The sequence below is a fragment of the Apodemus sylvaticus genome, chromosome 4 (assembly GCF_947179515.1).
Source record: "Apodemus sylvaticus chromosome 4, mApoSyl1.1, whole genome shotgun sequence".
Taxonomy (NCBI): Eukaryota; Metazoa; Chordata; class Mammalia; order Rodentia; family Muridae; genus Apodemus; species Apodemus sylvaticus.
In genome coordinates this window covers 9,132,476-9,149,542 of record NC_067475.1, presented here as the reverse complement: position 1 = coordinate 9,149,542, position 17,067 = coordinate 9,132,476, and the positions used below count along the sequence as shown (strand labels likewise).

General features: G+C 38.9%; 1 protein-coding gene across 2 annotated transcripts in view; it reads left to right on the top strand.

The window, feature by feature from the left end:
• Positions 1-17,067, top strand: part of Adgrl4 (adhesion G protein-coupled receptor L4) — a 109,612-nt gene that overhangs the window by 52,430 nt on the left and 40,115 nt on the right. Inside the window, exons 3-7 of one of the 2 annotated variants that reach the window (XM_052178959.1) lie at positions 10,716-10,865; positions 13,680-13,829; positions 14,234-14,304; positions 15,599-15,778; positions 15,882-16,065. In XM_052178959.1, the coding sequence (XP_052034919.1) occupies positions 10,716-10,865; positions 13,680-13,829; positions 14,234-14,304; positions 15,599-15,778; positions 15,882-16,065 (735 nt within the window). The remainder of the gene's footprint in view (positions 1-10,715; positions 10,866-13,679; positions 13,830-14,233; positions 14,305-15,598; positions 15,779-15,881; positions 16,066-17,067) is intronic. The other variant, XM_052178960.1, reaches the window with a different exon arrangement.

Below are 17,067 nucleotides of genomic sequence, written 5' to 3'. Positions count from 1 at the left end.
CCCTTCCATTCCCTCTCTTCTACTTGTATTCAGTGTGCTTGTTTTTATAATATGTGTGCATTAATAGTTCTGACAAAGAGAAGACTAAAAATGATAGTAGCAGAAAATGGGAGTATTTTCTTAAGTGCTACATTTTCCTTTTTTAAAAAAAGAAAAGTAATTGCCAAAACAGGCTCAGAGGAGGTTTTGTGCATGCATTATTCGTCCCCACCCCCCACCCCCCTTCTGTGGCCCATTCAAAAGCAGATCTGTCGTCAAAGGCATATTTTTCTTTTCAAAAAAATCCTGGAATAATACTTTCTGTTTTGAACAGTTTAAAAATCACATTTCCATTAAAGAAGATCAAAAACACAAACACCTAGCACATTTTATCCTCTTATAAATCTGTTTTGTTTACCTTGCAAATTGCAACTTCTTTTCCCCCACTGAATGCTTTTGGCTTTCCCTTTAGTAAATTAGACTTATGGAAACCCATGGTCAAGGAGATGTTAGCCTACACTAATGCTTCGTGTCAGCAGTGAGGAGGAGGGGGACATCATCTTCAGTATTGGATTATGGTCCCATGTGTCTTGTCAAACCATTATCTTGCAGGGGCAAGTGTGTATGCATAGACAATTAGATAATATATGCATTGTATTGAATTACTTCCTTCTCTGAAATAGTGAGAGGTCAAAGACATCCCCAGGTGGGAGGAAGGATATGTTTATATTATCCTTTTCCATACCCTGACCTGCATAAAGCAGGATCTTGACAGAAGCTGTCATGTGCCCACAGTAGGGACATCAGCTGTCATGTGCGCACAGTAAGGGCATCAGCTGTCATGTGCACACAGAAAGGACATTAACTGTCACGATCGAGCACACAGTAGGGACATCAGCTGTCAGGTACACAGCAACTGTCATGACTGAGCACACAGTAGGGGCATCAGCTGTCATGTGCGCACAGTAAAGGCATCAGCTGTCATGTGCACACAGAAAGGACATCAGTTGTGGTATGTACAGGTGACTCAACTCTTCATTAACTGATTGAAGTCTTCTGTTTTCACTGTGGTTCCCCTTTTCTCCCCCTTGGTGAACATGTCCTTCCCTCTTACCTCTTTATCTGTGTTTAACTTGGTGATCAGAAAAAAAATGCATTTTATGGAATGTACAAAATTGAGGTATCTGAGTGATGATGTTTTTACTAAGTTCTTAGTTTTTAAGTTCTAAGTTTTCTAAGTTGTAAGGAATTTTCCAGTTCCACTGGGGGTAGAGGGATAAACTGCAAAAGATAAAAGGGACAGAAGACAGGGCCTTTTGTATTGCTCCGACCTGGACACGTGGGGCCTGTTTCATGCAGAATCACATAATGGTGATGGTCATTTTAGTGTTCCATTTATAGAGGAATGCTAGCAGTCACGAGGTGAGACGGGTCCAAGAGGAAAGCTATCCTTCAGATTCTGTGTCTTTCAAGTTGTTAAAATCAATTTTGAGCCTAGTCAATAGTATCTCCATTTTAAAATCTTTTTCCTTATCTTTGGTGATTACATTTGAAAATAGAATACAAAATAAAACTTAGTATTTCAGGGTATCCATGACCTATAAAAGCAGTAAAATTCAGTTTTATTGCCAATTGAACCACTACAGTCTTGTGGCTGGTAGCCCAAATCTGCCATCAGTAAAGTTCTTGAGACTCTCGGTCTTAGAGATTTAGATGCTTCCTTGTGCCTTATTTAGAAACATTATGTTTTATTTATTATTATTTCTCAACAATGCAAAACCACTATCTTGAAGTCAGACCTAAAAACCATATCCACCTGATTTCGCCACTATACTGGCCAGGTAGACGCTCCTAGTAAAACAAGGAGAGGGCAGCAAGTATTTTCTTCTCATCACAGTTAATAGTTAAAATGTCCCAGTCAAGAAACAGGATCTGAAACACATGTTCCTCTCCAGCCTTTGAATTATTGATATAAATCATGCCATTCCAATAATTGTTATAACCCAATGGCAAATAAATGATTGACTAAGCAGTAACATCAGGAGCATAATACCCATGATACATCAGGAAAAGATATTTCAGACACAGTCATCTGGCTTCTGCTCCTGTGGTTATTAATAAGCTGGACTGAACCAGTTTGAACCCCAATGATCCTCACAGATACAATGGATAAACAAAACAGGTGGAGGGTCCCTTGTATTCTCCCTTCTCATCTTAGCTGGTGTTCTGGGCCTTTGTACTTAGTTGATTAAAAAGAGAATAGTCTCCAAGGACCAACAAATTCATAATGACCAAAGATATATGCCCACAGCAGCATCCACTGGAACTGAGGAGTTAGGTGGAAAGGGAGAGGGACCATGCAGAGATAAGTACAAAGGAACAGTGGGGTTCCCTCTTCTGGAATCTGACAGCCTCAGAAAGGAAACAAGAAAGGTTTCAGCTCTCCCTCAGAGGCCTTTAAATTTCAACTGTGGTTACTATCCAGTTGGTGACATTCCTGTCTATTTGACTAGCCTCGGTTCCTCAGAGTAGCCCAGTCTATCCACTGTAAAGGTAAGTCTGCTCTTTGGCTTATAAAAGAACCGCTCCATTACTTCTTTTATTTTTCTACAAGTTAATAAAAAGGGAGGGTCCTTTTGATGGTGTCCTTTGCCTTACAGAAACTTTGTAATTTTATGAGGTCCCATTTGTCAATTCTTGCTCTTAGAGCATACGCTATTGGTGTTCTGTTCAGGAACTTTCCCCCTGTACCGATGTCCTCAAGGGTCTTCCCCAGTTTCTTTTCTATTAGCTTCAGAGTGTCTGGCTTTATGTAGAGGTCCTTGATCTATTTGAAGTTGAGCTTAGTACAAGGAGATAAGGATGGATCAATTTGCATTCTTCTGCATGCTGACCTCCAGTTGAACCAGCACCATTTGTTGAAAAGGCTATTTTTTTTCCATTGGATGTTTTCAGCTCCTTTGTTAAGGATCAAGTGGCCATAGGTGTGTGGGTTCATTTCTGGATCTTCAATCCTGTTCCATTGATCCGCCTGCCTGTCACTGTACCAATACCATGCAGTTTTTAACACTATTGTTCTGTAGTATTGCAACCAACAAATTGGGGAAATATCTTCACCAACCCTACATCAGATAGAGGGCTAATATCCAATATATACAAAGAACTCAAGAAGTTAGACCCCAGAAAACCAAATAACCCTATTAAAAATGGAGTACAGAGCTAAACAAAGAATTTTCACCTGAAGAACTTCGGATGGCTGAGAAGCATCTTAAAAAATGCTCAACTTCATTAGTCATTAGGGAAATGCAAATCAAAACAACCCTGAGATTTCACCTTATACCAGTCAGAATGGCTAAGATTAAAAATTCAGGAGATAGCAGGTGTTGGTGAGGATGTGGAGGAAGAAGAACAACTCCTCCACTGCTGGTGGGGTTGCAAACTGGTACAACCACTCTGGAAATCAGTCTGGCGGTTCCTCAGAAAACTGGGCACATCACTTCTGGAAGATCCTACTATACCACTCCTGGGCATATACCCAGAGGATTTTCCAGCATGTAATAAGGATACATGCTCCACTATGTTCAAAGCAGTCCTATTTATAATAGCCAGAAAGAACCCAGGTATCCCTCAGTGGATGAATGGATGCAAAAAATGTGGTATATTTACACAATGGAGTACCATTCAGCCATTAGAAACAATGAATTCATGAAATTCTTAGGCAAATGGATGTAGCTGGAGAACATCATACTAAGTGAGGTAACCCAGTCTCAAAAGATCAATCATGGCATGCACTCACTAATAAGTGGATATTGACCTAGAAAACTGGAATACCCACAACATAATCCATACATCAAATGAGGTACAAGAAGAATGGAGGAGTGGCCACTGGATCTGGAAAGACTCAGTGTAGCAGTATAGTGCAAAACCAGAACAGGGAAGTGGGAAGGGGTGGGTAGGAGAACAGGGGGAGGGAAGGGGGCTTATGTGACTTTTGGGAAGTGGGGGGCCAGAAAAGGGGAAATCATTTGAAATGTAAATAAAAATATATAGAATAAAAAAAAAGGGAGGGTCATTTCTACTCTTTCCTCCGCAGTCAACTGAAGTATCCAGCTAATCTCTAAAAAACAGATATTTTGAATGTTACATCGCCATGCAATATAAAAAGTGAAAATAAAAAGTAAAAATCTGTTAATACTCATCATCCCACACCATTTTCAATTCACATTTATTCAGCTTTGACCCCGCCCATATGTCTTAGGGATGGGGTGTGTCATTGACTTCAAGTCTGAAGTGGTTCTGAAGTATAGTGTGCCCCTTCCTTTATTCTGCGTTGGCATCATCAAGCAGATATGGGTAGGTTCTACACAGAACTTCAATACGGAGTCTTGTGATTCAAAAACTGCTCGCATACTCAAACTCAATCTTAATTTTCTACTCCACGGGATCTTTTGAAGGTCATCCCTGACCGAGCTCTAAATGCTTACCAAGTGTTTGCCCAGGCTTCTTGCCTCTTTCTCATACTTCGTATTCAATAATATAATTTTTCTTAGTTTGTGCTACCAGACATTTATGCACACTCTTTTCCTTGTTTGAGTGCATTGTTGAGATGACTTTACTTTATCTAAACCCTTAATTACAGCATAATGTCCGGTTCTGTTTACTTTCTCTTCAAGATCTCTGCAAATAACATAAATCCTGATATCCAGAACTAGACCTAAGGAAGACATATCCTTAAATATAATGAATTAATGTAGAGATAGATTCAACATAGAATCACCCCAAGTAACTGTGAGTTGATGAGAGTATTAAAAACAAAAGAAACAGGTCTTAAATATGCATTCATGATATTATTTATATATGTGTATTTTTATATATGCGGATATATGCATTATGTGTATGCATGTTTACCTATATGTGGTCATATGCCCAGGTGAGTGCAGGTATCCATGGATGCCAGAGGAGAGTACCAGATCCCTCTGGAGCTAGAAAAACAAATGGCTGTAAGCATTAACGTAAGTTCTAGGGACAGAACTATAACCCTCTTCAAGACAGTATGCTCTGTTAACCACTAAGCCAACTACCAGCTCAAAAAACAGCTTTTGTTTTTCTACAGTCTATCTAAAGGAAATTTGTCTTTGAAGGTTAATAATAAACCTAGACACTGCAATGTTTAAGGGTATTTAAATAATTCATATTCATATATAACTTCTAAAAATAATTTACCTATCCACTATCTGGAGGTTACTTTGAGATAAATAGTGTTTTATTGAGCGAGATTTGAGTAGGAACTTCAGGGAGTTTGCCTATATGATATATCCAGCTTGTGAGACTCAGACATAGCAAATATGCTTAATTTCCTAGTTCTTGATAAGAAAGCTATGAGGTCAAGTGTCCAAAACTATGCTTAAAGAACAATCCAAACTCAGGATCAACTTTTCTGTATTAATATGTTATGTAATATTAATAAAGATGTGTTGTAATTAAATACCACATTGATATGTTAATTTATTTTATAAACTACTCATTTAGGCAATATAATGTGGCTCAATTGCATAAATCTGGTACTTCAGATCTAGTCAACCCTTTCCCTGTGCATCTCTGCATATTATTTTTGTAGCGGTAGCCCACATGGGATTCTAGCCTCATCATTTTCTATATCACCAATAACTGATCTGAAAACACAATTTATTTTATAGTTTAATATAAACTTCCCCCAATATTCGGTGACAGGATTCAAATTTAGAGATATAAATGAAAACTTTTATTTTAATAAAAACTCAATTATCCGTTCATGCGGGAAGTTACCTTCAGAATGTGAACTCTGACAGGAGGGCACAGATCCTGACTTTTTGATTAATTTTTACTGATTTCCCAATATAGACATTCACATTTGGGACCTGGAAAACTCCATAAATATTTCAGTAACTAAATGATTGACTCAAACCCATCATGGGAGAAACATTTTTCTTTAACCTAATTTAGGCGCTTTGAGTGCAATTTTTTGGGCTACGCTCAGTTAATTTTCAAGAAGTAGTTTAGCTTATGTTGTATGTAGGCATGTGTGCATGCATACATGTATGTGTGTGTGTGTGTCTGTGTGCTTGCGTGCATGTGCGTGTTTGTGTGTGTGCGTGCACGTGTAAGTGCGCATGTGTGTGTGCATGTCTTAATTCTATTATGTGAGATGCACATATTTCTGTTTTCTGAGAATTATGTATTCACATAATAATATATAATGATTAGATAAATGTAAGCCAACAAGGCTTTAGCTTATATGCTCAGACACAGTAAAAGGCTTTTCTACACACAGACATTTCAGATAAAGAGAGAAGTGTAGTCACAATCTTATACCCAGAAAGCAAATTTTCCACCCTGAAATTTAACTGGGTGCAACATTTGAACCTTATCCTGCCCTACTATGTGGTGGATAAAGCTCTGCCAGTGTATGAAGTCTATAAAAACAATCCTATTCTTCTCAAAACGGCAACTGAATTTCTCAATCCTATGCTCCAGTTGCCAATCTTCTAAGAGTCCCAAATAACACATTTTACTGTGAGGAGTGAACAACTGATTATGTACCTCAGGAAACATGAGTAAAACTACTCCAGTCATTGGTAACAGGTAATGTTGTGATTAAGGACAATTTTAATTGTATTCTCATTTTTCTAAATCCTCAGTCTCCAGAAAACTTCTATTGTTACCTACCTCATTTCACATTTATTTTTAATATTCTTCAACCCAAAGGAGACTCTGTTTCACAGACAACAGAGAAAACACACACATACAAGCAAGTAGTATGATCTTCAACATTGCAAGAGGAATAATTCTAATTTAAAACCCTTTCTTCCAATCTTCATTTCTACTGAGATGCTACAGAATGGCTCTAAGCCATAGCTAACTCCCTTGTAGCTCTCTTAAGTAGTTTTTAAAACACAATAACTGTACCAAAACCCAATCCTCAGCCTTCAGCCCTATTTTTTACCTGTTTCATATGATGGATTATTCAGTGGAAAACTCATTCTCTGGAAAAAAATGCTATTTCTCACCAATTTTGTTGTCCATAAGGATTATGCTTGCCTGAGAGGCCGTTGGCAACTCTGTCCACTTTCTCAGGTTATATAGTAATTTTCCTTGTTCACTTTGATAATCCTCAGGCAGTTCATACAGAGCCATAAAGCTATTCCCTCTTAGTATCATTATCACCTTGTAAGACAGTGATTCTGATAGGCCGCTCAGTTAAATCTTAAATGTGATGTATGTAGCAATTGTGGTCATTAAATATTGATTAAAAGAAAATGAAGTTTCCTACTCAGAGCAAGAAGTGACTCAAGAAGAATGCTTTAACGTTAGTGAGTATTTAAGTGCAGTTCCTCCTCGCACATAAGGTGATTGTTTCAGGCAGGTGTGGGTGAGAACACACTGTGCGTTATATTCATCCCTTTGGAATCACAGTAAACCAGAATGTCAGGTACTTAGCTCCCAACAGGCCAGTTGAAAAGCAGCATGGCATGGTGGGGAGCCTGAAGCACCCAGAAGGAAACGTGACTAAAGGCTGGAGAGAAGAGCATCACTGCTTCTTTCCCCTCTCTCTGCGGCCAGGCTTGCTCTTCATGTGTCTCTATTTTGTACTTATCTTGACTTTTTCCACATAACTATAGGGGTTTGTGTTTTCTTGGAGTTGAAAATACTAAAGTTGAATCTCATCTTGGTGAATCATTTCCAATAATCAAACATTTTACCTTCTGCATTCTGTAGACAACATTAGAAAAACTACATCCTTAGCAATTATTGTCAACTACTTTTGATCAAAGCCATTGTATAATCACACTTTGAAATTAAATTATGGTAAAAATGCTGTTGGGTTTACTAGTCATAAATATGGAAAATGGGATGCATTTTTAAATTAGAATTAGTGAATAACTCGAAATTGTGAAGGTTTTTTTTTTCCTTTTGAGTAATATTGAATTTTTAGTACAAAGTCAAGGCCTGTTAGTAGCAAGCAAGTAGGGCCAGTTATTAAAACTTCCCAGCCAGTCTTAGACAGACACAGCAGAAATTTAGCTTTGATTAGAATGGAGGCCAGCAATCACTATTTCTTACACAACATTGACAATTACAAAGACATGGCATCCTACAGGCTCATTCCTGCATCCTGAGAGAACATACACTCAGGGCTTCTGCAATGAGGAGCCCAGCAAACAGGAGCAGAATTGCTGATTTGATTTTCTAGGTGTACGATCAAGTGTACAGCTGTACTCTTGCTGCCACTACTACCTGCACACGCATTCCCTTGTTGTTGTGATACACAGCTCTTCTGCATTCTGTGCATTTGCTCACTGTGTTACAGTTACAGTGTGAGAGGACTGGGATATAAACATGGCCACCACCATTCCTGTAACTCTAGAAAAGTAGAAATAATGTAGATGGGTTAGGCTCAAGCCATTTCATGTGGGAAAAGTGGACTGTGCCACCAGACAGAACTGGTAAGGTTGAGACCCAAACCCCGGGAAATCTCGGACTTGAGAATGGCAGGTGTGGGTGAGGCCAGCTCTCTGCCTAGCTCTACTTGTTCTAGAACAGGTAACCATTACACACTACAAAGAGGGCTGTGACAATCAGTCATGTAGGAACAATACCTGAAGTCCTTCCCCATACAAATAGAGCATCCCTAACATCTCAGACTTAAATGGAAAGCATTTACTCCTGGATCTCACCCTACTCCCAAAATGTGTATAAAGTCCCTATCCACACAGAATAAAATGCATGAGTTCTTTCACCAAGAGTCATCTCAGAGTGACGGTTTTATTGAGCCGTAACACTCTAGGGAAGAGTTTTCTCTCCCAAAGCATTGATTGCTGGACCTTGGGTCCACCCAGCAGGCTAGGTGTGTGCCTCTGCTGCTGGCCACTTCTCTAGGAGCTCCAACTGTGATTCTCAGCTGCTTGCTACTGCTCACCCCAGCCACTGCTGTGGATGGACTTGGCGTTGCAGGTAGCAGGAGAGGACCTGGCTACCTGCTCTGCAGGGTCTTCCCTTCAGAGAGCTGCAACGCTTTGGCCAACACAGCCAGATCAGAGGCCCAAGGAACCTTTCAATTCCTGCCAGACGTCTCAGAAAGTCCTCACATTTATCTATTCTAGTTCCGCAGAGAACCAGAACCTGGAGTCCCCTATCACAGACCAAGTTCTGTCTCCCTTGAGCAACCATAATAGCCCAAGCAGTAGGTCGCCAGGCAGACAGATAATTCTGGCATCATAGAGACTGCAGGAAAAGTTAGCCTCGACCTTGCTGCAAGATGGAAACCATATTTATTTTATCCATGGCTGCTTCAGACATGATGAAGCAGTTGATATAAAATGATAAGTTTCTAAAATATCTTAGGGAGAAGACAGACACAGAGTGAGGTCTTGAGGACAGTAGTTCATCTAACTGCTCAGACATTCTACATGGGCCAGCACCTACCATTGCTGTGTGATCTCAAGCCTTTCCCCCTGGAAATCACAGAGCAGGACAAATTCAGCAACACACACTTCTGATATTTTTAGAGGACATTTACATTTTTACTATTATATACCAAGTACAAACAATAATAAGTTTTCATTATGACATTTGTCTCAATGTATGCAATGCATTTTATCATATTCAACTCCATTATATTTTCTTATTTTTTGTTTTCTGGGAACCCCATGTATGAACATTGCATCAATATCACTTGTCCCTTTGTAACTCTTCTTAAGTTCCCACCCTGACTCTCATCCAAATCAGTTTTAGTTAATTTCTTGTCACATATGTGTAAGAATAATAATATATGTGATTGAGTTTATATGCATGTTATGTGTTATATATATGTCACAGTTGTGTGTGAGTGTGATTGTAAGAGTCATAAGATCAGCATGAATACTACTAGGGGATGTCCTCTAGACATTACAGAGGAACTGCACCCACAAAATCCCAACACTGTGACTGCCAGAACAGGACATACATAATGACAACACCAGTTGACACTTCAAGGCAGAGAAGGAAAAACACACAAAAGTTCAGGAATGAGCTCTCACCAAGTCAACAGTCCTTGATATATACATATGAGCAAAGCTAAATGGACTCATATCCTCCTTTAAGTAAAATGTACAGGTAAATATATAAATCAGACTAAGGCTTAAGAAATATTGGTTTCAGAGGATAAGGGATATTATTTCATAAACTCTCGATGCTAAATATAAAAAGCTTCAAATGAGCCTAATCTTGAATGCTAGTATCTCAGGACATGACTAGAGCCTTTGTCAGCATTATTAGATTATGATATTGCCATTCTAGATATTCAGGAGCTGACATGCCCTATTTGGTGATGGAATGGCAGCCTTCTAAGAGAACAGCAGTGTGAGGCCATCAAGTAGAGCAAGGACCCCGATGGCCATGGAGCTCATGAGCTCAGAGAAGCCTGGCTTCCTGCTTAGGGTCTTCATGAGGCCAGATGCATCCACATTGAGTTATTAACAGAGGGAAGGCTCCCGGGGTCAAGCCTTCCCTTGGGAAGCCGATGGCAGTTAAAGGCTAGGCGAGGCATTGTCCTCAGAGGTGTCATGACTGGGCAGCTGTTCCTCAGTGAGCTACAGGGACAGCGCCACACTTTCTTGTATTTGTCGGTGTGGAATCACAAAGCACATGTAATAGAGTTATGAGGAAGCAAACAAGGAAAAGACCGCTAATGTAAGAAATTGCTTTTGAAACATCTGCAGATATAGATGAGTGCAGTGAGTCTTCTGTCTGCGGCGACCATGCTGTGTGTGAAAATGTGAACGGGGGATTCAGTTGCTTCTGCAGGGAAGGTTATCAGACCTACACGGGGAAGTCGCAGTTCACACCTCATGATGGCTCTTTCTGCCAAGGTAACTTATAGCTTTCCATCTTAAACTAGATAAAATATTTATGACATGTTTGTGGAGTGTCAAAGAGACATACTCCCAAGGATAAACAAGCCAAGGTTAAAAAAGAAAATCAAAGGAAATTAAGAACAAAATGATGAAATTAATAGTGAAAGGGGCTGTGTATAGGAAGAAGGCAGGGAGTGGGATCAGATGGGTGGATGAGGAATCAGAATGTGCTATGAGCATCTATGACTTCATCAAAGAACAGGCTGAGGTGCTGGGTAACATCCTCTGGACATGACATGACTTTTGAATTTACAAATTCACAGCACTTTTGGTTTTCTACACAGGACCACTGCAAAATTAATCTAGTTTAAAATTTCACCATGGACCACAGAAGGTCTTCGAGAGGCCTCACTTCTGTGGAAGAAGCTGTTGGTAGTTGATGGCTCTAGAAATGAAGAGTGACTTTTCTTAGGAGTATGACCCCTGATAGGGTCCCCAAGTCCCAGGGGATGGCCCACACCTATATAGGTAGAGGAGCACCAACTGAACACATAAGCTAAATTATGTAAAAAGAATGGGAGAGAGGGGGGAGGGGAGGAGAGACTGAGGCATAGGGAGAGAAACACGAGGGAGAGTCTTGGTGAGAAATGGAGTGGAATGGAAATGATCAAAGTATAAATCCATAAAATTTTCTAAGAATAAATATTTAAAAAAAAAATAGAGTAACCCAAGCCAGCACAGAGGAGACACAGGAAGAAATGTGATCATAAGGCATAATCACCAAGTGTGTTTAAAAGCCACTGTGTGGCAGGATAGAGAGAACTGAGTTTACAGAGGAATGTTCTTACATTGCTCGCAGGTTGGTTTTACATAAAGCTCATGATAATGTTGCACATTTAAGGAAATTAATTTTTTACAGAACGGCCACCTCTAACATAACAAAATATGGATACAGAAAGAATGTATTAACTGCCCACCCATGAAATAATTTGTACCTTTCGTGATGTTTAATGGGTATGCACACATCCTTATTTGGGCTGCTTTCCCATTTGAGTGCAGCATGTGCTTCCAAAGCAGCACCAGCAGAGGATGGGGCTCTTTGGTGACATTCATGGCTGCATGCCTAGAGTCACTGAACTTGGAGGACTCTGGCCAAAAGACAGCCATGAATTCAAGTGTTGCAAAATGAGTTCCAGACAGCATTGTGAGAAGCTTCTCTCCACACGAGAGTAAAAGAGTCTATGGCTTGAAGCCCACATTCCCCACCTTGGCTGCCCTTATCTTCTCTCTTGCCTCCTTCTTTCTACCTTCTATGCAGCTTCAGTGCATGGACTGGTGATTCCTTCCATCCAAGAGTCAAGACTCAGTACTTTTCGCATCATTAGTCAGTATATCCTTAATCTGTGTAGAATGAGAGTTTCTGAGGACACAAGAAACAATAAATGAGGGTGTTCTTTTAGAGGCTGTGCACTTGAGCTTCTAGATAATGCACACCGTAGATATGCAGACATCACCAGTAGAGGGATTTTCTAGCCTTTCACCCTGGTAATGTTCTTTATAATATAGTTGTACCACCTCTCTAGCTAATGAAAAGATCTTCAAGAACTGAGGCCCTATACTGACTTTTCTTTTCTATGCTTTGAGTTACATGCTTTCCTGTGCCTTCATTGTATTTTTAAATGAAAAATTGGGAACAGCTGAATTTAAGACAACAGCCTGATGACATTTTAAATTAGACTTTAATGGCTCCCTTCCATTTTATTCTGGTAAATAGTACCATGCCATTTTGTTGTTTTAATAATCAAATTGTAAATTAAAATTGCAGGCTCATTCATTACTCTAATAGAAAGTGTTTCTAAGATGCCAGAACTGGTCTCAACACACCACACAGATATGTGCATGCGTGTGTGTGTGTGTGTGTGTGTGTGTGTGTGCACACGCGCACGCATGCACATGCATTCACGCGTGCACGCACGCGTGCACACACACACACACACACACACCATTGCATTAATTTAAGGTAATGATCTGGACTATTCAGTTCCTTGGAATCATTCCCCAACCTGGCAGCATATTTATATTGTATTTATAACTTGAAGGCACATTTCACTGCAGTGTGTAAAATTTTAAATTAAGAATATAAATGATGTGAGCCTAAAAACCCAGCACCTTTATTACAGTGTCAATATATAGCTACTGAGAATTTCTGACTTAATTCTGTGCAATTTATTACTTCATCCATACTCAACTATGATGATTGCATATTAGAATCATAGTCCAAATGTAATATGAACAAAAGTAATCAATCGTAATAAATCTTAAGAGAGTTGAATCACATAATGTGCTGGACCTCGGTTTTCAGTTAAATCACACCCAGAAATGAAGCTTCAAAGAGAAAGTGGGCCCGTCTTTCTCCTCCATATTCCTTTAAACTGAGTTATCATCAGTTTAGCCTAAGACTAGCAGGCAAATAATTTTAAGTGCACTTTGAAAAATGAGGCTTTATTAAATTAGAACTAACTGTTACATCTTAGATGATGGGAATAGATTTACTGACTTTGTTGATGAATCATGATACTCAGAAAACAATTTGAGAGGACGGCCCATGAATAACATTTTCAATACTCTGTCAAAATGAATTGGCCAAATTAGAGTTAAGAAATGCATGCACCCAGGTTTGTTCTCTCTTTCCCCAAATGATGGGATTTCTTCTGTTTTCTTGTATCTTGATTCTTGGTGTGAAATCACTAACCATATGTAATATTGTTATGAGGAAGCAAACAAGTAAAAGAACACTAGTGTAAGAGATTGCTTTTGAAACATTTGCAGATATAGACGAGTGCAGCGAGTCTTCTGTCTGCGGTGATCATGCTGTATGTGAAAACGAGAAGGGGGGATTCAGCTGCTTCTGCAGGGAAGGTTATCAGACCTCTACCGGGAAGTCAAGGTTCACACCTAATGATGGCTCTTCCTGCCAAGGTAACTTATAGCCTTCCATCTTAAGCTATATGAAACATTTATGGCACATTTGTAAAGTACCAATGAGCTGCAATCCCAACATCTATGCCAGGATTGACTTAGGTTGAAAAAAATAAATGAATAAATCTTTATTGGTTTTGCTTAGTGGAAATGGGAGCACCGTGTTTAATGTAGCTCATATTCATTCTTTCTTATTCATAATGTAGCTCATATTCATTCTTTCTTCCTTAAACTACTTTCTTTCATTTTCAGTGATACATTATGTATTCTGGAACTCAAATGGATTCTCAAATGTTAAAGGATGCATTTTTAATGTTTAAATGAACAAAATCATTCAAGTCAACACGATCAGCTTAGGAAAAATGGTTGGTAGACTCACTGTGGAATGTTTTCTTTTTCTACAGAAAGCGTGAATTCAAATTGCCACTTAGAGCAGGCCTGCATTGCTGCAAACATTAATAAAACTTTAAAAAGAGTAAGTAGACACTTTAGGTTGAAATATATTTTATTTTGACATTTTGATCTCAGAAGTGTTACCAAAGTTCTACTCAAAAACATCAGCAGCTGACCTCGTGTAGAATTGAAACTGTTCGCACACAGCCATGTAAGTATGACTTACATTGCCGATAGAAATAATTTGAAACTTTCAAAGCATTGTAGAAGACTTTATCCAGTTTAATTTATGCTATTTTTTCATTATTGGGTGTATTGGAGAATTATTTTCAACATGAAAGGAAGTTGTTGGATAAAATGGTAAAAACACACTTGGGCTCAGATCCAGCACCACATTCCAAGGAGATGTAGTTTAATGCAACTAGATTTCATACTTCAAAGTGGACACTTCAAAGAGCAAATGAAGTAGGACATTCATAAACTTGTTGTTATGCAACTTAGACGGGGGATCACACGCTGAACAGCGAACTCTCAGCATAGCCACTTCCATTTCATCACAAGCTAAGGAATGCTGTGGTGGAACACAACCAAATTCAGATTATTAATGCATTATTTCTTACTTTTGATATTAAAACTTATAAGAACTAACAAATCTAAATACTGAGATGGGTTTACCGGCTAGGTTATATGCAATAAGGAGGTTATTTTCAAAATTATTTTCTTTAAATTATCCCTTCAAGTAAGCCTTACTTGTTTCTGACGTATACTCAAAGCTTTCCCAGTTACTTGGGAATTATTTCTACAAAAATTCTGTCTTCATTACTATGTGTCATTATTACTCAGTTTAACCTGATAATACATTGTTCACATAAGACAAGAAAATCAACCTCTGTGCAAATGTGATACATGTCTCATCCTGGGTTTTAATGCATGTGGTTTTGTGTCTGATACTTACATAGGAATATGTGTGTTCATATATGTCTCTGTCATGTGCGTGTGGAGACCAGACACTACTGCTGTGTGACTTCCTCAGTCACTTTACACCTTAGTTACTGAGAAAGGCTCCTGCTCCCGCCTCCTTCTCCCTCTCCCTCTCCTACTTTCCCTCCTCCTTCTCCTTTCCCTCCCCCCTTCTCTCTCTCCTAGATAGACAGCATGCCCAGAGATCTTGTGTCTCTACCCTCACAACCCTGGGATTACAGGTGGGCTGCCACACACAGTGTTTTTACACAGATTCTGGATATCAGAAGGTTGGTCCTCAGACTTATATATCAAATGTTTCCTCACTGAGCCAACTTCCCAGGTCCTTAAATCTTATGTGTACAATCCCCCAAGAGAAATCTGATTCTCCATGTCTGTACTCATTGTTTTCTCAGATTGGACCCATAAAAGAACAGACAACTTTACTCCAAGAAATCTACAAAAATTCTGAAGCTGAGCTCTCTCTGACAGATATCGTCACATACATAGAGATACTAACAAAATCATCCTCACTACTAGGCCACATGAACAGCACCACTTCATCCAAGGATCCCCAGTTCAATTCAACACTTACTGTGAGTATTTAATCTACAGTGGAGTTGATATTTAAATTGTCTCCTATATTTCTGTTCAGTGTGATATAATAATATTTTTAAAGGTGTGTTTTTCTGTAAATAGGAATTTGGAAAAACCATCAATAATTTTGTCGAAAAGAATACACATAAAATGTGGGACCAGTTACCTACAAATCACAGAAGATTTCATCTCACAAAACTGATGCACACTGCTGAGCTCATCACCGTACAGATCTCTCAGAACATCCAGAAGAATACCCAGTTTGATATGAACTCTACTGACTTGGGTAAGTCATGGAAGTAAAGGCTCTGCTTCAAAGCCATGTCATCTACCAACCCAGGCAGGAAGGAGCAGTTCTTGAAGTATAGATTGCACATCTTTTTCAAGACAGAAATGAATGTTGGTTCATATTACTGGAGCAAAATGAATGAAGAACCATGCTAATAGAAAGGTTGATGTTCCCCTATCTTTATTGCCCCCCTTTTCGATTCATAAACTGTTTATCATGAAAATTAGCAGAATGTATCGTTTCCTCCTCACACTCACTCAGTGGTCTCCTGACCTTAACCTACAATATTTACATCAGAAATATGTATATAGCATTTTTAAATTTCTCTTTGGAAATGCTTTGCCTTATAATAACATGAGGCTATTGTAATAATGAAGTACAATTTCATACTCTGTGAGGTTTACACAAAAAATAGGCTTAATATTGAAGATGGTTATAAATGGTTCTGAAGAAGCAAAGTATTCTGCTAAGAAATCATTGCATTTGTCTATATTGCACATCTGGTTGATACCCTTCTAGATAGTTAGTTGTATATTGACAGAATGATTGATCATCTCATTGGTATTCATCACTTACCCAAATTAAAAATGAAAATTATGAGGTTAATATGTAAGCACACTATGCTTCTATGTTTCTGCATAAAGGACATCCTAATGTACCCCCAAAATGAATTATTACTCAAAAATCTAATTCTGTTGATCTTTCAACAGTAAGTCATGTCTACATTGCAGATAGTGAACAGGTATTTCCAACCTTTCAACATTGTGGCAAGACATGGTCATCTACAAAGTTCACACTGAGAAACAACTCAGTTGCAAAAACAAAACCCTTGAAATTTTAACTAAGTTATTATTTTGTGTGATGCCACACTCATACCTTTTCTGGGTGAATACAGCCTATAGACTGCAGGTGAGGCTGCCCTATAAGCCACTATAGTCCTCACTGCTTTAGGAACTGTGCATGGGTGCTCTTGCCTGTTTAAACAATTTCATTTTCCTT